This window comes from Vidua chalybeata, chromosome 5, assembly GCF_026979565.1.
Source record: "Vidua chalybeata isolate OUT-0048 chromosome 5, bVidCha1 merged haplotype, whole genome shotgun sequence".
Lineage (NCBI taxonomy): Eukaryota > Metazoa > Chordata > Aves > Passeriformes > Viduidae > Vidua > Vidua chalybeata.
The window spans coordinates 11,742,712-11,768,309 of record NC_071534.1 but is presented as its reverse complement, the minus strand read 5'-3'; the positions used below and the strand labels follow the sequence as shown (position 1 = coordinate 11,768,309).

The 25,598-nt window shown below is 37.0% G+C and overlaps 2 protein-coding genes across 9 annotated transcripts in view; one reads left to right on the top strand and one right to left on the bottom strand.

The window, feature by feature from the left end:
• The window catches only part of TMTC3 (transmembrane O-mannosyltransferase targeting cadherins 3), a 29,735-nt gene extending 16,039 nt beyond the window's left edge, over positions 1-13,696 (bottom strand). The window contains exons 1-4 of one of the 2 annotated variants that reach the window (XM_053942695.1): positions 13,626-13,696; positions 5,820-5,932; positions 5,020-5,236; positions 3,625-3,843 (exon numbers count right to left, since the gene is read on the bottom strand). In XM_053942695.1, the coding sequence (XP_053798670.1) occupies positions 3,625-3,843; positions 5,020-5,208 (408 nt within the window). In that variant the 5' untranslated portion in view covers positions 5,209-5,236; positions 5,820-5,932; positions 13,626-13,696. Of the gene's footprint in view, positions 1-3,624; positions 3,844-5,019; positions 5,237-5,819; positions 5,933-13,288; positions 13,325-13,625 lie in introns of those variants that run through there. The other variant, XM_053942694.1, reaches the window with a different exon arrangement.
• Positions 13,697-13,945: 249 nt separating this feature from the next.
• Positions 13,946-25,598, top strand: part of CEP290 (centrosomal protein 290) — a 49,551-nt gene continuing 37,898 nt past the window's right edge. For 6 of the 7 annotated variants that reach the window (XM_053942141.1, XM_053942140.1, XM_053942144.1 and 3 more), the window contains exons 1-18: positions 13,946-14,068; positions 16,164-16,220; positions 16,702-16,827; positions 16,925-17,002; positions 17,430-17,499; positions 17,702-17,748; positions 18,033-18,176; positions 18,382-18,435; positions 19,118-19,270; positions 19,617-19,799; positions 20,152-20,241; positions 20,317-20,439; positions 22,268-22,391; positions 22,926-23,098; positions 23,518-23,680; positions 24,317-24,417; positions 24,510-24,597; positions 25,068-25,180. In XM_053942141.1, the coding sequence (XP_053798116.1) occupies positions 16,726-16,827; positions 16,925-17,002; positions 17,430-17,499; positions 17,702-17,748; positions 18,033-18,176; positions 18,382-18,435; positions 19,118-19,270; positions 19,617-19,799; positions 20,152-20,241; positions 20,317-20,439; positions 22,268-22,391; positions 22,926-23,098; positions 23,518-23,680; positions 24,317-24,417; positions 24,510-24,597; positions 25,068-25,180 (1,806 nt within the window). In that variant the 5' untranslated portion in view covers positions 13,946-14,068; positions 16,164-16,220; positions 16,702-16,725. Of the gene's footprint in view, positions 14,069-14,412; positions 14,501-16,163; positions 16,221-16,701; positions 16,828-16,924; positions 17,003-17,429; positions 17,500-17,701; positions 17,749-18,032; positions 18,177-18,381; positions 18,436-19,117; positions 19,271-19,616; positions 19,800-20,151; positions 20,242-20,316; positions 20,440-22,267; positions 22,392-22,925; positions 23,099-23,517; positions 23,681-24,316; positions 24,418-24,509; positions 24,598-25,067; positions 25,181-25,598 lie in introns of those variants that run through there. The other variant, XM_053942138.1, reaches the window with a different exon arrangement.

Sequence of the window (25,598 nt, the reverse complement as noted above, 5' to 3'; positions counted from 1 at the left end):
TTAGATAGTATTTGCTGAGCTTTTATTAGGAATCTAGGTATGCTATTTATATGTTACTAGATATTTATTATTATATAAATATATCAGATCTCTAAGGAAGTATTCTATAGAGCACAGGAGTTACCAATCCCCTGGAGCAAGAAATTGGGTAAGGAAAGCAAGAGGTCAGCACTGCTGAGTAGAAAACTGTTGGTCAAACTAAACTGAAAGAAGCAAATGCCCAGGCAGCAGAAACAAGGACTGGTGACCTGGGAAGAATAACCTGGGACAAAGCTCAGTTGTACAGAGATGGGGTGTGGAAGGCCAAGGCAAAGCTGGAACAAAACATGGCAAGGGACATAAAGAATAACAAGAAAAAAAACCTGAAAAAAACTGGTAACAAGGAGAAGGCTGAGGTACTCAACAACATTTCTGCCTCAGTGTTTAACGGCAACCTCTCTTCCTTTGATGAGACAGAGAGGAGTGGATTTTATGAAATTCAGAGAAGTGTTAAAACGCATGTGGCAGAGGGTTGTTTCAGAATCCCCAAAGAAATACAGATTCATTCCCATTTCAAGAACTGTTTTCAAAAAACGCTAAAGTGAAACTAACAATCTGACATGGAAGACAGGTCATTATGCTCATGGTTATTGCAGTAGCCACTGTGTTGCCTACAGTACCTTCCAGGACTACCATTCTTCATTACTTGTCCTCTTCTCTAGTGCCTCTGATTGCTTCCAAATTTTTACAAGTAACATGGCTGAAAAATAGCATGCTGTCCTGAGGCAGATGGTTGTATTTAACTAAGGAAACTGCATAGCTCATATTTAACTATGACGATGCTGAAAACTGACTTTTTGCCATCTGGGCCCAGCTAGAAAGTTTTATTGCTAGTACATTCTTGGTCAAGCACGATTGATCCAGCACAGCATAAAATGAGAAAGTAACTCAGTATCCAAGGTCACAGTGTAAAGAAAAGTATTCTAATCTAAATCTGAAATCATACTCTGGTATTTAGCTTGGGACTACTGTATGTTTACCAAAGGATTCACTGAATCATGCACAAAGTGTGTTTCACAGTTGGTAAGACACCACAGTTTGTGTTAATATTTTGAAGAGCATCTAAGTATTTGTTTCCAAAATATCTTAAGATGTTTCAAAGATTCCTGGTCTGGATTCCAAAGCTGTCTAGCATTAAGACATTAAAGAGAACTTTATCTGTAGATCAGTTGAAATAGAATGTTAATAAAGCATGTTGGTGTGCCTCCACATTTGACTGCCACCAAAGGAGAGGTTCTATTTCTGGATACAAACATGACTTATGAGAGAAAATTTCAGCATTCACGAGGTAAGTTGACATCCTGTAGTTATAAATGTGGTTTACATACTTCTGGCCAGAACAGTAGCAAAGTAACTAGGAAGACTGAACTGAAATTGTAAAGACAAGGACAAATGAAACTATGATGCTGTAATTCAACTAATTTCCTAAAAACTTCTTCCTCAGAAGAAGAGATATCATCACTGCAAGAGCCTAGCTTCTTTCTGAACTCCAGCAGAAAATGATCTACTTATCCTGTTTTGATAACTTTTCCAGGAAAAATCTGTTTGTTGTAAGATAGGTAAAGGGTTGAAATATTTATGCATTGTATCTGCTGTTTCAAACTCTTGTGCAAGTGACGAATAAGTAGGAGACTAACTTGTAAGGAATTAAGACCAGATACCTTTCAATTATAATTATAAAAGATATAAAAATCCCTAGTCCCAACATGCATCTAATTATTACCTCCTCTTTTCTGTGTAAGGAAACCTCCACTTGTTCTTCTTCTTACACACTGAAAAAGGTGAGGGCAAGAAGAAAACGAGCCCTTATCTGACTCTTCACTGAGTACAACAGCAGGAGGAGTCAACTAGAATCGCAGTTTCGCAGTTTCCAGGCCAGCACCAAGCTGTAGCGATCCCTGTGTTACAGCGCCCTCCCGTGGCCCACACCAGGCAGGCCTTACACACCCTCTGCCCAATGGCTCCGGAACTACGCAACATTGCCGTACACAATTAGCTTCTGTTACACAATGCGCTCTAGGAGTTGCACGCTACTTTTTGCCAACTCTGATGCACAGTACTAAAAGCATCTGTGCTACACGCTATTTCGGGCAGAATCTCAACGTTCAGGCATAATAAAGAATCACTGAAATTTGGAATGAAAGTGATACAATTACAATGGTTGATCTAACCTGTGAGCCACTAACGTAAGTCACTGGCAACTTGCTAACACTGCTGCAAAGATCCTGTCACATTTACTACAAGAGGCAAAGCCAAATTTGCAATTTAAAGCATGTTTTTTCACAGAACCAGAAAACCAAATGAAGTAAAAAATTTTGCCCAAGTTTTTATAGGGGTTTCTGCTTTGGAGTACGCAGAAATTTTTAGATACTTAACTTCTTCATTTTAAACATTCCCTTAACTTCTAGCAACCATGTATTTGTAGCTTAAATAAAAGCCAACTTTATCAACTCAATTCCTGTAAAATTTGCTCAAAATACATGGATGCAGGCTTCTTAATTATTGCTTAAAGGGATCTGTACTATTTGTATATAAGAGATAGATGGAAACTCTTCACCCAAAATATCAGGACCAAAAAAATTACAACATAAACTAAGAGCAGACCCCTCTCATTTTATTAAAATCAAAACACTCTACTCCCCCTTTCTCCACCCTAAAAAACTCTCTCCACTCAATAAAGTGGTATCACCTCCAAAGCAGTAAAGTTTCAAACACTTTCAGTTTTCTAAAAAAAAGCTAATACTATTAAAAAAAAAAAAAAAAAAAAAAAAAAGAGACAGGGCTTTGCAACACCTGTGTATTGAAATCCAGGAAAGCAAATTGAAGGGGAGCAGACATAACAGCAGAAAATGCCACAAATTTGCTTTATCATATTTTCTGGCAAAAAGAAATCTTATGAGTGGTGATCACCAGACTTCATTTCCTCCACAACATTGCAAGCCTGGTTGGCCATTAAAAAGTATATAATCAGAAAATATGTACAAATAAAGCTTCTTGATTTTTTTTTAAATAGCAGTGAAGAATTCCTTCAGAAGCAAAGACGAGAGAAATGTATTTTTTCTTCCTCATATGCTATATGTTAAAAAAGTGGAAGGTTCAAACAGAATTGGGCCTAAGCTGGCTATAGCACAGCAATGACAATCCTAGAGAACATCCCACTAGGACAGACACATTGACATAAAAGAAAGTAGACAGAACAGACTTGGTGATTAGCCACAAGGGATTCTGGAAATGCATTAGGAGGCATTCATAGCACTTGCAAAATAGGATACTGTATGAATCATCACAGAACACAAATGTCTACGTAAACCAAAGTCATAAAAGCCAACGTATATAGCAGAGGCCTGAATTATTTAGTCCCTAAATTCATGTTTCTTTAATTATTTTCCACTAGCTGCATGTAATATAAAACAACTCTTGAGCATGGAAATTTGTCACTTCCACCACTCACTGCAAAGGGAAGAGTAAGTATAAATAAAATCATAATTTCTGGAGTTATATATATAAAAGCAGACATAAACACCATGAAATTTAAGTTTAATTAACACAGCTCAAACAAATTAGGCACATCACAGCTGTACCTACCGCTTCAGTATGTATTGGGTGCACTGCAAAGAGCAAGGATGCAATGACACTGCTCCTGTTGTCCAGGAAGAGCTTACAGACTTTGAGGAAGACAATGCAAACCACCACATGAAAGACCAGATTTAGAAAGTGGTAAGAAACTGCATTTAACTCGCTGAACAAGTAGTTTAAGCGAAACGTTAGAACTGTAAGGGGACGATAAGATTTATGACTCCTCTCCTGAAAGAAAACAAATAAATCAGTCACCACTAACTTACAAAATGACTTTCACTCCAAAATACCTTTCTAAACACCTATCCATACCTGAATTCCCTTCTACTGTCATGCATCTACCTTCAAAACAAAGATATGAAAATCAGTAGCCCAACAACAACAAAAAAAATAATGGCTTTTTTCCACTGGACATGGTTAAGGATTTTTTTTCAGTAAAAAAATGTTAAAAAGTACTATTTGAAACTTCACTGAGGGAATTTAGGAACCTACTTAACCCTCAATGAATACAGAAATAAATGGCATCTGGAAGCTTTGGTTACACGGTTATGTAAAAATTATGTATCAGTGTCTATTTGCAGAGCTAGCAAGTAGTATGTCACATGGAACTAACCCCATAGGTTATGAACATAAGATTAGAAAGTGGAATGCCTTGATAAGCAGAAAATGTATGAATGGGAGTGAATTTTTGTTCACTTCCTCAGCAAAAACACCATGTGTGACTTTTAAAACTGTATCAAAATCCTTTAGCTACTGCCATTTAACAGTGTTTATAAAGACCTTCAATGCCAATTCTGCTTTTCAGATAATATATAGCCATTCTATATGGGCTACAAATCATAAACTCTGAAATTAATATATCTCTCTCTCCCTATATATATATAAAAAATTAAATACATTTAAAGGATTCAATATCCTAATTCCAAGCTTTGTTGTTTAACTGTTATCTTTCCTTCCAGGTTGCATTTGGAAATAAATGCCCTTGTATGTCAATATCTAACTTTTGCCGGAGAAAATAAATTGGTGAGAGTTGTTCAATTTTGATATTGTGATTACATAGGAAATAACATCATGCAGCTGTCAGTACAACTTCATTTTCTTATGAAGTTCTTATTCAACTTCATTTTCTTATGAAGTTCTTATTCATTCCCTTTGCTCAATGAAATAACTTCATTTTCTTATTATTCATTTTCATTTATGAAAATGAAGTTATTTCATTGAGCAAAGGGAATGAATATAAGCTGTGTCTTCCTGCTATTCTTGTAAAAAACACTAACACCATCAAATTCCATCAAATCCAAGCTATTCTGTTAAAACCACACTAGGAAAAAGAAGTGTAAAAACACTCTGCGAGTTTTTTTTTCAATTTCCTAAAAGTTTCAATGTGTTTCACAAACCATTTACCTCAGACATTGGAGTGCCCCAGAAGTCATTCTGAAACAGATTTCTTAACGGAGTAGAAGGATGCAAATCTTTATTGTCCAAAATCGCTGAAACATCATCAAAAACAAACCCACAAAAGAGACTGTTCCAGTAGCAGGCTGCCACCACACCAACTATTAGTGCTGCTTCCTTCAGGCTTACGTCAGCCATCTTCTCAAGGAGGTTTCATAGACAAAAACTGAAATATACATAGAGAAACTTGAGAAGTTTTACTTTCTTTATCAAGTTTAATAAGTCAAATTAAGACATCAAATACTTTAGAAGTTAATGACACTCCATACCTAACAGTCAGTAAGATAGGAAGGTTTCTTCAAGTCATGCATGTAACATGGTTTAGTGTTTAAATTAAATACTCACATTAAAATATCTTACCCTTAAGAAGGTAGATGCACTGCTACTTTTCATGTTTTATTTGGGGAAAAAGGAAAAAAACATCGATAATAAATTGTGATGTAGTTTTCAGCAGACAGCTATGCAGTTCAAGAGAGTGCTGCAAACTGATAAACTATGAAAAATAAGTTCTCTGGAATCCTGAGAAATTTAACATACACAAAATTCTAAGTTAGCAAAGAGGCAGATACTGTGTCAATTATTTGTGGGGTTTAGGTTTAAAGGTGTTTCTCAAAATATTTCAAAATCAATTAAAACTAAAACAAACTTTAAACATTCTAATGAACAAACAGGAAACTTGTAGAACTTCATACAGGAGGTTCAAGGACAGGTAAAGGACATTAATAATAGTAATAAAAAGGTAAACTTACCATTGAAGGTCACACTAGGCTTACTTGCATTCTTTGTAGAAGTTCACAAAATGGTCATATTTTTTCCTCAACTCTGCCAGTTGCTCTGATGTCGCTGACTGTTCATGAGACTACTGTCAAAAAAATAGCATGCAAAAAACCAAAATTAACTTTATCTTATATTATTTTCTCTCATCTTGCTAACTTCCTAAGCCCAAGAAATTATTAATCAGCAGTTTTATGATTAATTACATAATATGATATGAACTGATCAAAAGGTGAAATTACTGTGTATTGGGTTGTTTGAAAATACTGTTCTGCCTTGGAAGAATGAGAAGGTAACTACAGGTCAAAGGCATTTCTTCTGACCACTGGTTGACTCTGCATAGACCACTGCCACCTGTTGGGACCGAAGATACTGAAAGGCTACAGACAGTTGAACACTAACTTCATTTTGAAAAAATGGACATGCCTGAACAAGAGTATTTTCCCCCCAGACTGTAGAGGGGGAGCATCTGTAGGGACACAAAGCAGCTAATATTAGCCAGATAATGTGGATCCATGAATACATAATGACTGCAGCCTTATGTTTATCACAGTTTAAACATCAAAGCTGATGAGCTATTTGAAAGCTACAGTCTGCTTTATTGTCCTAAACCCTGAAATCCTGGTGATTTTTTTTTTCTTTAGTCTACTGGGCGTTTTAAAAATTGTGTTCAGATTTCATAAAACATGCTGAGCTGGAAGGGAGTCACAAGGACCACTGAGTCCAACTTCTGGCCCTGAGCAGGACAACCCCAAGAATCACACAATGTGCCTGAGAGCGTTGTCCAAATGCTTCTTGAACTCTTAACACAGGCCACAGAGATCTAGGTAGGTGATCTTGTTTGTAGTTTGCAGTGTGGACCTGAGAGCTCATAACCATTCACCACCACCTAGTGGCAAAGGAGCAGTAGGTACAGGAAGGAATACATGTGCAACAAGATGCAGGTGCAGCTAAACTGAAAACCAGGACACATATCATTTTAAAGAAATCAAACCAAACCATTTGGTGTTCCTCACATAATGGCAATTAAGGACTTTTGTAGTACTTGGAGCACTGACTATTGATATTACTTCAACAAAGAAAGCCTGTTTTTTAAAGCTGCCACCACTTTTGTAATTAACAAAAGTAAGTAAAAAAAACACCACAATGTTGAAGGATGGTGCTACACCTTTTTCATAGAATCATACAGTGGTTTGGGTTGAAAGGGACCTTAAAGATCATCTAGTTCCAATCCCCCTGCCATGAGCTTGATCCGAGTACTTTAAAACACAAAGTTTACAACTGAACATATCTTTGGTCTTCTCGGCAGCCAGAGAAATCTTATAAAAAAAGAAAACAAAGCATGCTACAGGAATACACTTTTGAACTTGAGCTCAGCACTTTTTTAGTCGCCCCTTCAAAGAAGGTGGATATGAAACATATGCTTCTACCCTGCCATAATTTGAAATTCCTTTTTTTGCAACAGCTTCTGAAGAGTCCACTTCCTACTTCTTGAAGTTTACTACTGAGAAGCAGTGATATCTGAAAAGGACCTACAATAAACATGTCAGGATTTTCCAAATTACAAGCCTTTATTATTTTAAATACTGTGACATAGTAATATTACTACACAGAACCAACTCTAAGATTTATTTAAATTCAACCTTTAAGAAAAGGCTTTGTTGGATGAGTAGGGTTTTGCTGACTTCTAATTCTTTAACTACACTTATTCAGAAACAGCTACTGTTACCCAACTAGCAAAGGACCAAAATTGATTCCTAAGTATTGTGTCTTATCAGAATGAAAAGCTTAACCAGCCTTATTTATTAACTCTTTCAACTTTTGCAAGTAGGTTTTCACTTTTGCACATGTGAAAAAGTATGTCAAAACATCTACAATACTTATCCCTTAATCCCAGGTGATTCTGATGCTTTCACAAGCCTTTCATTTTGCTCTGAATTTCTAGTACTCCTTCCACTCAGAACTCCACACTATACACCATAATTGACCATGCTCCTCCCTGACAGAGCTCCACACACCTACATGCCAGCTGTAGGAAAATGCTGTTGTCATTTGAATGAAAGGAAACTCTTAAGCATAAATAAATTCAGGTATTAGATAAAACCAAAGTTCATGTTTTAGTGGCTAGCCCACCATTAGAGAACTCCATAAAATACCCACATTTAACATTGTAAGTTTTTATTGCAATTCACCTTCTCCTTTGCATGCACATTTCAATCTCAGATACAATTACAACTGCATGCAAATACATGGCTATACTTTGGTCTTTCAAGACAAGTATTTGAGTCACAGACACTCCAGGCAATCCTGAAGAGTTTTACTAAATTTACTGTAAGCAATGAATATATGCAACAAAATGCACTGTTCTGGTTTTAGCAGCAAGTCACCCAACATTCTGTTTGAATTGTAACAAACTTGGTAACCTCTAAAGCATCACACCACACCCCTCTCAAATTTTGTGTGCTAAAACACTAGGTCTTGAAAAGAGAGAGGCATAATGGAAATCTGGTAAAGTCCCCATATTCAAGCACTCTGCTTCCAGGCTAAGCACAAAGAGAAAAATGGGAAATGTAAGGCCACGTAGAACTTGTAGACTGCACAAAACTGCAGCACAGGTACTTTACTACTTCTGACTTGCATTCTGGCATTCTAAGGTCTTATTTTCCTGAAATGTACTATAAAGATACAGAGAGTTAGGAAAATTACTTTTTTTCCACCTGCTTTGATTACAGGGCACTTTTAATGTTCTTGCTGACTTAAAGTATAAATATGGAATAAAAAAAATGCAGTCCTTTATGTTAGCATAACAATGCAGATTTTGAGCAAGTCTTGCCATCAGAACTACTACTTCCTATCTGCTACTGCAGCTGGGTCCACCCTCACACTCCAAGCTCCAAACCCACAATGAACATCAACATGTTGAGAATGGAAAACTAAAGCAGAGGTTTATAAAAGATCATCTGTACTTGGTAAGCCAGGCGAAAGTATGCCTGCCATTAAACTCAGTGGAAAACAGCAACTGCTTCTTGGCAACCAAAATAACTTTCACACCAACTAATCTATTATCAGTTTGATGTTGGAAAGTAAGAAGCCATGTAAGGAGTATATAAGACTGAGAACCTTGCAAATCACAGACGTGCAAGAGGCTGCTGAAGCCTTGATATGACTGGGCTGCTCATGTGAGTGGAAATATTCTCCTTCTTACCCACCTGACATGTTGATCAACCCAAGTATGGTCTTGCAAGTGCCAGTACTTTACTTCCAGTGATGGATGTATTTGATAAACACTTGCAAAATGCTGCCTAACAACTTCTTTGTTAAAACAGACTTGCTGCAAGGAAGAACATCACTGCCTAGTCCTAAACATGCAAATAGGCTGAACATTCCTCAGGTTATTTTTTTCATCTCACCTACCTGCTACTTTGACAGCTTCTAAGACTGCCCCTCAGATACCTTAACCACCCCTTGGGTATGACTGCCAGCTTGTGGTCTAGTGCACAGCCACAGAGCTACCATTTGCCTGGATGAAATCAGGACAGACATACTTTATTACAAAGACTTCTGTTGGATACTTTAATGTCGATTTCTTCTCTCTCTCAGGGTTCCTATAGGTCAGGGTGACCCCAAGAGAGATCCAAAAAGAGTCTTTGCTTCCCTAGCCTGAACACAGCTGAAGAAGAGGTCTGGAATGCTTCTGACTGTGTTTTCAAGGTTATTTCTTCTTATCTATAACAGTTTCTCTCTGACCTGCCAAGGTCTGCCTAGTACAGAAGCCATAGCAGTCTCCCCTCGCGCCTGGGCGGCTCCCACATTATATACTCAAAACTACGTGTACCGTGTTTACAGGCCCTGTACCAATACCTAAGATCTATGTTGGACAGTGTGTCCTTATCCTAAACCAATAGAAAAGTGTCACTATCACACCGAGACATGGAGGACAAGAAGAACAAGAAGGTCAGGACATGCCCAAATCCCTCCATCTTGTCCCCTGAACCCCTTATCTTAAAAACCCCAAAATTCTACTTTTCCACCCTGTGTTAGTTCACCTATTACACTACTCAAACCCTTTTGGCTTGTAATTTCTCATCCAGAGTTGGCAGTTTTCCACAGGCTAAAATCGAAGCTACAGATGTTTTTGACTTCTTGCCAGGGTCTCTGAGACCCCTGCCAGAGTCTCGAGACAGCCAGAGCAGCCAGAGGGATGTTCTGGACTCCAACACTTTAATTTACAATAATATCTGACCATCATGAAGAATATACAGCTGAAAACAATGAACAGCAAGGTAAACCTTGAGAGTCAGAAAATGCACAGTAGTCAACAGAGCCAACTGTAAAAAAAAGAATGCAAAACAGCCTATCACTGGACTAAATTTCTGAGGCTGTTTGGCACAGAAATCTGCACTTTGCACTGCACCGTGTTCATATTTGTACAGAGACATTAAATGGAAAGGACAGAAGAGAACCAGAACTCTCAAGTCCATTTGGCGCATAAAGTACATAGTTTTCCTGTTCCAGCTTCTTGAGATCACTCTAATAGTTCATCCAGTCTTCAATAATAATAAGAGTAAAACTTAAAGTCTCACAAAACTGAAAAAATGCACTGACAAAAACCCAAGTAACAACCACCAAAAGAGACAAAGCACTTTTAGAAGGTAAGAAAACACAATATTTCTCAATGATTGCTTCTAAATCCATGACACTACATGGTCCAAGATGCAGTAGTCTGCATAAGAAAACCTCTGGCACAAATAATGCATGATGATGGTCTAAGACTATCCTCAGTTGGGAAATTTGGGAGTGCAGAAGCCATTTTCTGTCCATCAGAATTTTAAAAAAATTGGCAAGTGTGTATCTTGGCAAGAATACAGCTGTAATCCTGAAAACATGCAAAAGCTATTTAGCATTCCATAATTAGCTATCTGCCACCTTACATTAAAAGACCCTTGCAGGAACAAATATGTTTTTGTCTGTTAGACACATCTGACTATCAAACTTTAGAAACTTAAACATACATTAATTTTTTTTTTCTACAGAGTAATGGCACTTGGATGGATTTAAAGGCATTAATAACAACATGTTATGTCAATTTACTAAACAATAATCAGCAATACTGGAGATTTATTTACTAGAGACACAAACTTTATTAATCACTGAAGGTTCTGAACTGTTTAGAACATTACCTACAGTTCACACAGAAAACCTTCAAATCATCAAATCACAGCTGAGATTTAAATGACTGGGCTTGAATCTGATCTAGAAAGCAAGAAGTATTTGGAAAGATGAGAGGAGAAATAATACAAAACAAGCCTGAATTTCCCTTTCATCTTGCTGAAATCCTAAACCAGGATAAATATAACAAGAAAAGTTTTATTGTGAAAACCTTCTGCAAGGTTTTCACTACCAGATCAAGAGGCGTGGGACTACTAGGAAATAACCCTTCACTACATAGGAAGGTAATGGCCTACAGCTTTCTCTTCACGTGGTTCGAAAGGATTAACTAGAAGAGCACTGGCAGTTCTGATACAAAGTGAGAACACAGGTGAAAGATCTCCCACGGGAAAAGAACTTGCTGGCAACCAGGCAGCTGGACTAACACTTGTGAGATCTTAGGTTAGTCTGATACAAACAAAGACCAAAATGTAACACAATTTAAAATGGGTGAGATGAAGATACTGGTTTAGCTGGTGGTTTAGCTTCAATTTGTTCAATGCAACTGGTACACGCCAGTTTAAATACAAACCACACAGGTCTAGCTTGTACTTTATAACTTAGAAACTTAAATCAGTAACAGAATCTCATTTTTCAATGTCAAACCTTTAGGGGTTTTGCCACATTCAAACAGTAGCAAAATAATACCCATTCTATTTAGAGCAACTACATAAAACATCTTTTGTGGCCTTACTGATGCAAAAAGTGTCTTTAAAATAACACTTATCACCACTCTCTGTGTTCCAGAAATGCAACAGCAGAAACTGCATGCTTGTTTACTCCAAAGAATAAATTAACAGAAGCTACATGTGAGGTATAAGGTGAAAACACAGCCTTTAGACTCTGCTACTCTGTCCTTATTTAGTATGTTGGGTCTGTGTACGATTTCTTGTGTACTTTAAATCACGTTCCATTAGGCTTTTCATAGTGTGGTTTTTCTATTAGGTCTTTGCAAGGGCACACTGTTATCAAAGCTGTGATTTAACATGTATGCCTGAATTGATTTCTTGGCTCCAGAACTGTAAGTATCTAATCCCACTAAAAGATTCACTTACACAAAGTTCATCACATGAGGTGGTACAAAACATAAGAAAAACTAATTTACTTGGTCCAAGCCACACTGTATTTTAAATGTTTTCCCATTTTGTGTGGGGTTAATACTTCAATTCCTTTTACTCTTTTTTCACTTTTGGAGCTTCCACGCCCACCTCAAATCCAAATACCTTTTACTTCTGCACCAATGGTCTTTACTAGCTGCACTACACAATTACAACCCAGATATGGTTTCACTGCCAGTAAATGTAATAACGTGTTCTCTGCTGATTCTGCAACAGGACACTCAAAAATGCTGATGCATATTAAATAAAGCACATTAAATAGCTATACTGGCATTAACAGCTGGCTAAGATGATGAACATGATTAAAAAAAAAAGCTCCTATACAAAGCATTCCAGCATCAATAGATTATTTTCTCTGTCACAGAAAGATTCCTCTCCTGAAGGCTGTGTTTGTGGCTAAGGTGCCATTATTTTCTGTGGCACTTCCTATACCTATAAAAGTCCCTGCTACCAAGAAATCATTGTTTTACACTTAACCATAATTAATTGCATAATTTATTTATTTTTAGTAACATTACCCATTCATTAAATATAGCCCAGTCTCCTTCCCTTCCCTAACTACAGAGTTTGCTTTTTGCACCTAATACAGAACTATAATTAACCAAACCCCGGCTGAGATATAGAAGTTTCGGAGTTGTGCTGTGACTGGAACAATTGCATAAGGAGCGCAAGGCATCTTGCATCTTGTCAGTCTCCATTAAATATCAATAATTATCGAGAGATAGCAAAAAAACTGAAAACAATTATTAATCAGAAAAAAAGGACAAAAGTACAAACATAATGTTATAATCACATTTCTCTTACCATTAAAAACAAGCAAAAAAAAAAACAAACAAACAAATCCACTTCGGCTGTCCACAGCTGTTGCATAAACAAATACTAAGAGATAAACACGCCTGGAATGGTTACTAGTTTTCTCTTTTTTTATTTGAAAAGATGTCTTCAGGCCCATTTAACTAAAACACAGGATCCCAAACTTCCTCGGCTATCAGACCACTACCAAAACTCAGACTTGCTGGCTAACAGCACCCAATGAATTCAAGTAGTTTATAGGTATGATTTTTCCCGTGCCTTCTGGCTCCCACTAATCCCTACCTACCCCCAAAGCACACGCGTACCCGGGCAGTCCCGCAGCCCTCCCGCCGGCCGGGCAGGAACCAGCACGCTGCCCGCAGCCCTGGGGCGAGCCAGGGAAGGTAAGGGCAGGCTGGGCGGCGGAGGAGCCAGGGTGCGGTCCCGTACGCCGCTCAAGCGCCCTAGTCAGCGGCCGAGGCCGCACCGCAGCCCGGCAGGCGCGGGTGCTCACCGACGCGGCGGGGCAGGCACGGCCAGCGGACCGAAACTACCGCGGGCAGCAGCTACACCGGACCCCCTCCTTCCTCCCTCCCTCCCTTCCCCCCGCTCCCGGCAAGGCCTGCCGCGGGGCGCGGCCGCAGCGCGCCGTGCCCGCCCTACCTGAGGCCGGCACAAACACTGCGACTGCGACTGCGACTGGGGCCGCGGCCCCGCCACCGGAGCCGCCACCCACCCCGCGCGCCGCCGCCGCCGCGCACAGCGCACGCGCGCCGCCCCGCGCTCCGCCCCGTAGAGGCTGTCGGGAAAAAGCCGACAGCGGTGCGGCCGGCCCCGACGCAAGCCGGGAGCTGTAGTCCCGTAGAGCCCGCCCGGTGGCGGGGGTGGTGCTCGGGGCCGTTGCCCCGGCGAAGCGGCGCTTTCGGGCGGGATCGCGCCCTGCCCGCCTGGCTGCCCCTCGGGACTGGGAGAGCCCGCTTGGCACCGTGGGGCTTGTCTGCGGGTGCCACGGAAGCGCTGACTTTCCCTGCGCCCACGAGTATCCGGGTCTGCGGGAGAGTCCGATGGCGTCGCCTGGCAGCGGCCACCGTCATCCTCCGGGAGCGGTGAGGCCACGGGGCGGGGGGTGCTCCGGGCAAGGAGACCAAAAGCTGCCCCCAGCCTGAGCGGCCCGCGCTCCCCCGGGAGCAGCCGGGCTGGGGGCGGCGGCGGGGCCGTTCTACTGCTGCGGGCCGGCCGCGGGTCCCGGGCGGGGGCGGCGGCGCAGGCTGAGCCCGGGGATGGAGCGTCCCGCCGCGTCTGCTGCCTCTGCTGCGCCTCGTTGGGAAGGCGGCTGCAGAATAAGGCAAATTGTTCGTTCAGTAGAGCTGGAATGAAACGGGGACAAAGTTGTCTTAGCAGCATCCTGGAGGGATCCTGGGCTGTCACTGTATCCTGTGTCTGGGGTATGCCAAACAGGAGAGAATGGGAACCTGCGAAGATCCTCTCTTGATTGGGGTTTTATAATTAAGATCTTGTGCTTCGCAGAGCTACTCCGGGTAAATGCAATTTGAAAGTCGAAAGTAGCTTAAACTGCATTACCCCATGTAAACAAATGCGGAATCAGCAGAGCACATTTCCCACATCACTGTGGTGCTTCTTGATGTTCAGTTTCCCTCGTGTGCATCTGACTCTCTGCTGCCCATTACACACACCTTGGTGGGAAAAGATCAGCTCTTCCCAGTGCTGCTTGATCTCACTGCAATGGTAAAGTATCACCACGTGAGCTTAGCTGTCTCTTCGTGGTTTCCTATAGTCAGACCAGGGCACTGTTGTTCTGGTAGTACTTGAGCATACCCTCTAGACTTCCTTTTCCGTCTGAGTCTGCTGAACTTTACAACATTTGGCCATTTTATGTGTGCTTAATTCCCTGGGTAAGTCCAGAAAATCTTGTGGTAACTAATACCAAATCCCCGTCTATTTCACACATTTTGTAGACCCATGAGCTCAGCATCTCATCACATGGATCATCTGTTTACTAAAACCACGGGTTTTAGTTGATGACAACAGATGAGCAAAATGATGAAAAACTTTTCAATTAAATAAATTCTATCGCAGTTTGTATATACTGTGGAACATACTCTGTGCATAGGTTGTGCCCCCCTACGTTACTGTAGCTGCTCTCCCACCAAGTTGGATTCAGTTGTTTATGTACAATCCAATTATATTTTATCCTTCTGGATAAAATTTTAGGACTGTTATTTTCTTAGATTATTTTGTAAGCTAAGGGGAAAAGATATATGAGAGATGGAAGGTAGGAAAAGGATTGACAATACTAAGTTTGTGTATTTGCTTTCAGAATAGTTTTGATTGTTGAGCATTTAAAACTCCTAAGTTTTACATCTCATTACTTAAGAAAAAATAAATAAATGTGTTTAAGAACTCTGATCCTTAGACAAGTATGTTGCTGAAATCAAGTAGTATTCAGTTAACTGAATAAGTCAAAGTGCCAGTATTCTCCTTGTATTATCCTTTGCCATTACAATAAAACAGAAAAGCAATAATGTATATAAGGTGTTGTCCTTGTGAAGTCATGGATTGAATGTAATGCATGTTATATGCTTAGCAAACATTGAAGAAATATAGTAAATATAGGGGACCTTTCAAGCAGTTCACATATTTAGAAAGGATGAAGTCGTTTTTATCCTCCCTTAAGCATACAGTTGTATTTCTGAGTCTGACAGCTCTTCTTTCAGAATGCTTAGACATATTCATTTTGGAAAGTAATACCAGTTTCAGCCTTTTGTTAACATAGGAGGTTTCAGTTGTTGAGTCTTTAAACTGCTGACTGAGGAACAGGGTGCGTGATGAGTCAGATCTCAAAATGCTGTGCTCAGCATACAGCATTGCTGAAGTTACTGATTTTTTCCTATAAAATATAGGAAATACAGAGCTTGATTTTTTTCCTATAAATTATGTATCCCTGCTGTGTCATTAGTTTTTTTTAATAATACTGCATTTACTATTCTAGTTAGCTTTATTTCTTTCTTAATTTTTCTTAACCATTTGTGCTATATTCATAATTTAGGGCAATAAGTAGATTAAAAATGTTCTGTTCTAAACTTGGCAGAATTTATTTTTTGAAATATTGATCAGAAAGTCTAGAGACAGCTCCAAAGAACAGAATAATCCAAGATTTCCCATCCCTTTGGCCTTTTTCAGATACTGTATCGACTCTCAGGTGTGTGAGAAATCACAGTGGCCCACAACAACCAGTAGGTAAGCAGTAGAAAAAACTTTACACCACTTTCTGATGAGATTTTTCTCAGTTTCCAGGTTGATTAATGTTCTTTGTCAATTCAAGTAGTCTAATCAAAAAGAAATGATGTTTAATACAATGTCAAGAAGTTGGTGCTCACAGTATCAAAGTGTTGGTTGTTTTAAGTATTAAAAATAATGATTTTTGTGTTTGTTCATTGGCATAAAAATACCACATTAAGACATGGGGAAGAAAACAAGGATATTGAAGTTAAAATACAGGTTTCATGTGTGTCCTGATCTTCATTAACATAAAGAAAAAATGTTTTTATTATAGCCTCCTAGTTTGTAATAGATCAAAATGTGAACAGAATGTTGATCAGTGTTACAGTTATTAGAAGTCATCTGGTGTGTTCAGTGGCCAGCCTCTATTAAATCATTTGACCTAAAATTGGTTTGCACTGATAATACCTGATAACTGTTGTTTTAATCTTTGTTCCAGGAAAAAAAAAGTCATACCTTCAATATGGCACCTGTTTTAGATTGGAAGAAGCTCATGAAAGTTGATCCAGATACTCTGCCTCATCAAGAGGAGCTAGTAGACAGATTGCTGGATATCATGATCAAGGTGCTTGAGAAGAAGGGAACTTGAGGGTTTTATTGTACCTTCTTCCCTATGTATTTCATTGCTATTAGTGTAAAACCACTTTTGTCTTTTTTTTTAGGTTGATGGGAAAGACTTAAAAACTGAAACTCCAGAAAAAATGATACACCTTTTTAAAATTACTCAATCACTACTGAAGGTTTTTATTAAGGCTTACTTTCTTCAATTCTGTAGATGCATTTGTTTTATTTTGTGGGTTTTTGTTTGGATTTTTGTTTGTTTGTTTTTTGTGTTTTGTTTTGGTTTGGGGGTTTTTGTTTGGTTTTTTTTTTTTGTATTTTTGTTTAAATGGAAGCATCTTTTTTTCTCCTGTTCCTGAAAATACTGCTTACTCCTAAGGTAATTTATATGCCAAATATGTGCTTGCACCAGAGTACCTTCTTGTGTAGCTGTTGGAATTTAGTAGTGGGAAGTGAAGTGAGTTGGAATAACATAGTTATATAGATGCAAAATGCAGATAAATTTCTCAAAATAAATATGTTCTAAACATAAGGTTTATGGAAAAATCTTTTAATTTATGGTAGTAATAAATATTTCTTCTTTGCTTGCTACGCTTCTTTTCTCAGATGAAAGCTCAAGAGGTAGAACTGGCAGTAGAAGAAGTTGAAAAAGCTGGGGAGGAGCAAGCCAAATGTGGTAAGCAAGCTTTTTTATGCTGTTCCTAAAAGATTTTTTTAAATGTGTTTTTAGGTTTTTGTTCTTGATGTTTTTTGGCTTTTTTTTAAGGTCTAGAGAGCTGGACAAAATACCATCTGCTCTGAAGTCAGTTGCTTTAATATACTGTTTTTTGTGGTTTTTACCTTATTGGGTAATTCATTGTATTGTTCTGTTTTAACAGAAAATAATTTTAAAACCAAGCTGATGAAACTTCAAAATGAATTAGAGGTATGTTTTAAAATTTTGTTAGTGTATAAAGTGCTTTGGTGGGATCTTCTAATTATTTTATTTTAGACTAGTATTTAGTCTTGTAAAGTAATGAAATAGCCCTACATTTTAGCAAATGCTTTTTATTGGTTTTTGAATATGCACCAGTCTTGGATGAGTAATGACTTGAGTTTTTTACACTTGAGAAATCCCATTTATTTTAGTCTTAGTATCTGCTTTGGTTTTTTAGTTCTTTCTACTTTGACTATCTGCTATATTTATAATGTTATTTTAATGCTCATAAGATGGCACAAAAATCTGCTGGTGGTCGTGATACTCGTTTTTTGCGTGATGAGATCCGCCAACTGGAAAAACAATTGGAACAAAAAGAGAGACAGTTAACAGATACTGAAAAAGAGCTGGAAAAGGAGAAGAAAGTGAATGAACAGGTATGAAGGACTTGAGCTTGACATCTCTAGAAGCTGTTCTGTCAAATATTTTGAAAAGTTGATGTTCTGAAAAAGGCATTTGAAATTAAAAAAAAAAAAGAAACCATTAATGAAATAGGATTGCTGTGCATTTGTTTTCTTTTTTTTTTGTTTCTGGAGTTCTTTGTGGTGTCAGTGATGCATATAAAGGTTTTCTGTCTTGTAGCTTGCTCTTCGAATTGAAGATGCTGAAAATGAAAACATCAGATTCAGGAGAGAGGTTAGCAAAAATGATTGCTGATTTACTGTATTTTCAACTTTTTTTATAAATATGCTACTATTTTTCTGTATTTGTAATTTTTGGTGTAATGTTTAATTTTGGAACATTTCCTGTGTAGTAGTGCAAAATAAATATGTGGTACATGTGCTCCAATGAAATGTAGGTAATTGAGGTCAGGAAGTCTCTACATTTCAGTCTGAATAGTCCTACTGTGCATTAGCTTGGCACGGATTTTGGGTTTTAAAATTTTAACATTTTTGTTAAATGTTATTTCCAAGTAAATTTGATTAATTATTGGCCTGGAGTAAAACCTTGATAATCATTTGTCAAAATACCCTTCAATATATGTGTGTGTATGTATGTATATGCATGCAGAGGTATAACAAAAGCTATTTTATTTTGTTTCTGTATTGATTAATATTGATTAATATTTAGTCTTCCAAAAGCAAAGCTAATATCTAATATTTTTCATGCTTTGTTCTCTTGGTCTTGTTTTCTCCTTTATAATGTGAAGAAAAAACGCATAAAGAAAAAGGTGAGGCTTCTAAGACTTCTAAAGCAGACTGTAGGAATTTGGATGGGTTTTGTGTGTCTTAGCTCTTTGTATTAGCTCTCTAGAAATGCAACAACTTTGTCTTCAACTCTTAGAAGTGGATTTAAGTTTGGGTTGCATTTTGTGCAGAATGAACAATTGCGTCAGGATGTGGTTGACTATCAGAGGCAAATAGATTCTCAAAAAGAAGCAATTCCATTACGAAGAGGAGAGGTATCTGATTACACATCACAGCTGTCCAAAAGAAGCTCTGAGCTTGTCCAGTATTTGGATGAAATTCAGGTAAAAATCTATGCATTCTATTGAGCAGCTATTGGAGTTTTACTGACCATAGTGTCTTTCATGACACTATGTCAATTTACAGATGAAGTCATGTGGAATAAGGGAATTCATACTAAGGGTTCATAAGGGTTCAGTCATACATACAGTCTGCATCTATGAATTTGGTAGAGGTAATGAAGTTACTGACAGGGAGAGAGATACATCTTATTTGCTGTGTGAATTTGTTGAAATTGATAACTTAGAGGGGAAATACTCTATTCTGTGCTAATTTTGTATAAGACTTACAAGTTCTTACTGAGGTATTAGATGAGCACTTTTAAAAGCAGTTTTTTCTTTATTTTTGCAGAATTTGACTGAAGCTAATGAGAAGTTAGAGATTCAAAACCAAGAAATGAGGAAAAACCTTGAGGAATCAGTGCAAGAAATGGAGAAGATGACTGATGAATATAGCAAAATGAAACTAATTGTGCAACAGTCTGATATTATTATGGATGAATTAAGAAAAGAGAAAGATCGGTACAAATTTCAAGTAAGAAATGACTCATTATTTAGTATAGTTCTTTTTTAGGTTTCTACTGTTTTCATATTTTTGCTTAAGTTAAAAAACTTTCTATCTATGCAGTTAAAACCACATACTCCTCTAACGTAATGCTCTTTAAAAGTAGTGTGATCTTTGAATGTGGTACAGATTTTAAAATTTCACTGCAGTTCACAAAAATTTAGTTATGCATTGTTCTCAGAAGTCATTTCCTTGCTGTTGTAGAACTATATATATTCTAATCTGTTAAATATTATGTACTTGATGTAGTGTGTTTGTTCATATATACTGGTTAGGTCCAAACCTTTTTGTAATATGATGTTCATCCAAATGGTGTGTCTAGGTTCAGGACCTTTCAGATCAGCTGAAAGCAAAGAATGAGGAAGATGATCCACTCATGGCAGCTGTAAATGCAAAAGTTGAAGAATGGAAGGTATTTTTTAGTGCTTTTAAAATCCTTTTTAGGAATTACTTCAAGTGTTCTGATGGTGTTTTATCTTCTTTTCAGAAAATCTTAGCTTCAAAAGATGATGAACTCCTAGAATATCAGCAAATGTTATTTAACTTGGAAGAGAAAATGAAAATGGTCCAACTTGATGTAGACAGAAACAGTATACTGTCCCTTCAGCAGGTATAGTTCATGTGAGACATTGCACACATAGAAATCACCATTAACTAAATATACTATTGACCAAATATATATTTAGTTTTTCATAGTTTGCAAATATGAAATACTTAATTTTGAGAATTATGAGACAGGTCAATTCATTCCACTACAAAGTTAGCTTAATAGACAATGTACAAAGGAAATTTCTTTGTATGTGTGTGTATGACCTGAACTCTTGGTAACTGGCTCTGTTACTTTCATATTTATCTTTTCTAACTATTATGTAGTGTTTCTAAAATATGGCTTTAGCTTCCACTAAATTTGTTAGTTAAGGAATGGTCTTACCTAGTACATATTTTTTGTGTTCATCTGTCTCATCTTGTTAACTCTGTGGTTCATCGCATGAGTATGATAGAGCTAGCTGAATTTCTGTACCTCTCATATTCAGGCAAAATTACATAGTTCTTCATGATTTTGAATGTCTCCACTTTCTTAAAAGACATAACCCCCTCCCCATTCCCCCAAAATAATGTGCCCCATTAGGAATCCTGAAGTAGTCTCTATGGAAAGCATACTCTCTGATTCCAGGATTATTTCCTACCTTGCTTCAAGTTTTTTAGGCAAACGTGTAATGAAGTTTATGTTAATTTTGGGTTCTTATAAACTGAGCAGTATGGTGAGATGTATTTATGCAGTCTTCCAAACCTAGTGATAGATAGCTTCTCAAGAGAAAAGCACCTGAAATTACAAATCAGCCTTAGGTATCAGAAGAGGAAAGCAGCTGAAAGTAACTTTTTTAAGCAGTTGTTTGGTTTTAGCTGATTAGATGACTATATAGGTTGCTTTTTTGGGGGGGCTGGGCGAAGGAAGGGGCGTTATTAACATGGCATTTTGAAATGTTTTGTGTAAATAAGCATGTATTTTAAGTAGACATTTAAAAATTAATCAAGTTACTTCTCAGGTTTTCACTCAAAATGGACTGAGCTTGCTATCCTTCAATGTATGCTTATATTCTAAAGGATTGTATCTAGGTTTTTGCAACTTTAAGCTCTGTACTTTTAGGTTTCAAATATGGTTATATTTTTAAGAAATCCTGTAAGTTGTTTTTCAGAACATTGGTATAAAGTAAGGACCTTGAGATTTTTATATTTTTATTATTACATTCTGTTTTATTATTAATGCCTGTAACTTTTTTTAAGTCCCTTTTTGTCTTTTACCACTTTTTTATAAATCACAGAAAAAATAATGCTAAGCTTTCTATGTTATTTCTGACGTTTATCTACGAGTACAGAAATATAATAGTATACACAGAAGTCACCTCCACAGTCTGAGTGTATCTATGAATGTATATGCATCCAAAACAAGATACGACACAAATTTTGAAAAGTTAGATGGCTTGCTGAAAGGCTGTCTGCAATTCATGTGTCATGTATGATGGATTGTTTGTCTTTGCTATCTTGAACTTGTATCTCTCAGTTCCCAATGGCAATTGTTTATAAGGAAGCTGCCAAGAAACCTGTATTATCCGAAACTTTTCATCTAACGCTGGCAAACTCTGAGAATACTGTTTCCATTTAAAGTCATTATTCTGAAATGCTGCTTATTTTTCTGTGTTTGAGTGGTTGATTTTTACTTTCTCTTTTATTTTTCCTGCTTTGCATTTATATACCAAACTTCTAGATAATATCTGAACTCTCTGTTGTAAGTATAGTATATTTGATGTTCTATAAATTGTTTTGTATTAGCTACATGTAATTTCTTCATTTCCCACGTGGTGTTCTGTATTGGTAGTTTGCCTGTCAGTAAAGAAGGATCCTTTAATGGAATTTCTTTTTTTTTTTTGCATGCATAGGGTGTGCAAGAGCGAGATGCTCAGATAAGATTGCTCACTGAGCAAGTTGAACAGTGCACCAAAGAAATGGAGAAAAATGCATTCATTATTGAGAAATTAAAAGATGATCTCCAAAAAGATAAAGGTAACATGACTGTTTTGTATTAATGTCAAAATCAGGAAAATCAGAAATGACAAATTTACTTTGCATTCTTTAATTTTTTAGAAGTACAGGAAAAAAAATGCAGTATTTGAGTCATTTTAGTCTCTAAAATTTTTTCTTAATTTTCTTTTATTAAACATTCATGAAGTGTTTAAATTTATCCAGATTACCTCAGTGGGTTTTATGGGTAATAGAATTACACCTGATCTGTAAAAGTTAGAGCATAAAATATAAGGTCTCAGCTCCATGAAGAATTGAAAAGGAGTAATAGCTTGCAATTCCAGATAAATTCTGATGTTCCTTCTGTGCGCTCACTTATGATAAATATTGTTTGAAGGAAATGTTAGGGGGAAGAAAAGCCAGCCTCTTATATGTAGTGACTTGTAATTTCCTAATTAAAAACAGCATGAAATGAACATCTCCTTTATAATGTTTTCTGTGGTGTTTCTGTCTTGACTGATGGCAGATACTAAGAATTCCTAGTTGAATTGTAAACATCAAGGTTTTTCTTTCCAGGTCACTCATCTCTTGCTCAGCAGAACCAAATTGGGGATATGCAAGAAAAGTTAAAAATGCTAGAAGAGAGAACTATGGAAGCTGAGAAATCAGCAGAATTGGCAGAAGCACATGCTAGAGACAAAGACAAAGAGCTTGTTGAGACTTTGAAAAGAATGAGAGACTATGAACTGGTAAACAGTTTGTCAGAGTGGAGAGGGTATTAATCATATTTTTAGGAGCTTGTTTTGTCTTCCCATATTTATTTAATTGTTCTGATTAAAAACTAAATAAATTACTTTGATGCCCTTCCCCTTCCTTCTTCCCTTCCCTATTGAACAGTAATTGAGTGCTCAAGATACAATTCTTCAAAGGATCGTGTAGTTGGAGGACTCACTTTTGAAATATGCACGCTCCTCTGTGGTCAAGGACAGGTTTATAGGATCTGCTTTTTATTCAGTAACTTTTTTCGCTAAGCATAGTGCAGAAGAGTGATAGAGGATGAAAAACATTTGTTCTTGTCTGTGTAACGATGAAAGATAGATTCATGATCTATTTTAGTAAGTCTTCTATTGGTTGTTTTGTTCTTACTTCCTGTGTGGGGTTTTTACAGGGAATATATGGTTTGGAAGAAGCTGTTGCTGAAATCAAAGATTTAAGAAAGCAAGTCAAAATACGAGAACATGAGATTGAGTCATTAATTAAAGAAGTCAATAAACTTGAACTTAAAATAAATGACTTTCTTGATGAAAATGAAGAACTCAGAGCACGCTTAGGTATGCTGTATCTAGTACAAGTTCAAGTATGTGTTGTATAAAAATTGAAATAGGATTCTGTAATGGAAATTTTTTACTACACCAAATCACTGGAAATAATTTGTTTATTCTGCTAATATTTCCAAGTAGTTTTAATTAGTTTAGACAAACTGCATGAATGAACTTGACTTACAGGTTCCTTTCACCGAAGAAAGTAGAAGAATAGGTTCTCTACTCTTTTTTGTTTTTGATTCCTCTTCAATCATGCACTGCCTAAGAAACTTCATAATATGATATTTGGAAACCATATTATTCTGAACTTGTAATGGTAGATGAAACACACAGAGAAAACTTCAGATAGACTTATTTTTAAATAAAATAATTCAAATGTAAATAAATTTAATTTTAGGTGCCACTTTATTTCATTTTGGGTTTTGAGTAACTGAGGTATACGAAGTATACTGAGATTTAAGTATAAGATGTGTGTTTATGTTATATAGGTAGTTACATATTTTTATAGTTATTTGAAATACAATCAACTATCAACAAATTATTTTTTAAACTCTACTTCTCTAGTTATGTTCTTACGTAAATTAACTGCATTAACTAACATTAATGTTCCTCCTTAATAAATGACTGTGATATATTTTGTTTTAGGTCTTGAGCCAAAGACAATGATTGATTTAAATGAATTCAGAAACAGCAAAGCATTGAAGCAGCAGCAATATAGAGCTGAAAACCAGATCCTTTTGCAAGAGGTAAGTGATAAATCCTATTTTTGTGTAAGAGCTACATAATAAAAATGTATTTGAACAAAATGGAATACTGATCTGTGAATAATAATATCCAGATTGAAAGACTAGAAGAAGAAAGAATTGAATTGAAAAAACACATTCGTAAGTTGACTCAGGAGAAAGGAAGAAGAGTTGCAACGATAGGTAGGATGTTTTTAATATAAACTGTCCTTTCAAAAACATTCTGTTTTTACTTAAGCATAAAAATTCTGTTTATAGTTAATATAGATATGCTATATTTACTCATTTGTTTAAATTAAAAGGCTTAATACATTGCATCGAATCTGTAGGAAGAGGTGAGTGGTTTTGGATTTCCTGATCTTGTAGCCCAGTATCTTCTTGAATTGTGATGAGTTGTAATGCATCAGTGATCCTTCTGTCATTGCCTTGCAATAGGTGTAGGATGATGTCCCCAAAATTTCCAGTTAAAATACTTAATTCATGTGTTTCAAATTTTTTAAAATTTCAATTCCATACCACTCATGGTACCATAATGCTCAGATGGAAAGGTAGAAAACCAGAACTCAGGTATGATAAATGGAGTGTATTCTTTTGATTGAAGACCAGTTAAAATTGCCTAATAATTTATTGATTTTACACCTACTTGCACTTAGGATTGGATGCTGATAATATGCAGATGACTGATAGCTTTACTGAAGAGAAGGAAAAGAATACGAGGAAGTTGGATTTCTTGAACAGACATGACATTGCTGAAGTAGAAGCAAAGGTAGGTTCATAAAGCAAGTTTATGAACATTTCTTGTATTTCTCTTTCAGAAATTAAAATGCACCTATTTTGACAAGTGAATAGTCGATATTTTTTGTAAGTACATCCTAGCAGCTCATGTAATGTGGAATGGAGAAACACACTTGCAGATAGACTAGCACCAGCTGAAATTCTGAAGACAAAGAAAAATATAGCTGAAAACAGAAAGGCTGTGGGAAATCTTCTTAGAAAAACATGTGGCATGCATGAGAATTCAGATCACTTGGAAAAAAACAAATACTTTTTTGGTTCATTTAGGTTGTAAGCCTATGTGATAGAGCAGCAACTAGTTAAACACAAGTGTGTTTTCATATCACTAGAGCTACAACTTCTAAAGCCCCACAGACTTCTGGTTTGTACCAGACCACTATTCCAGCGGC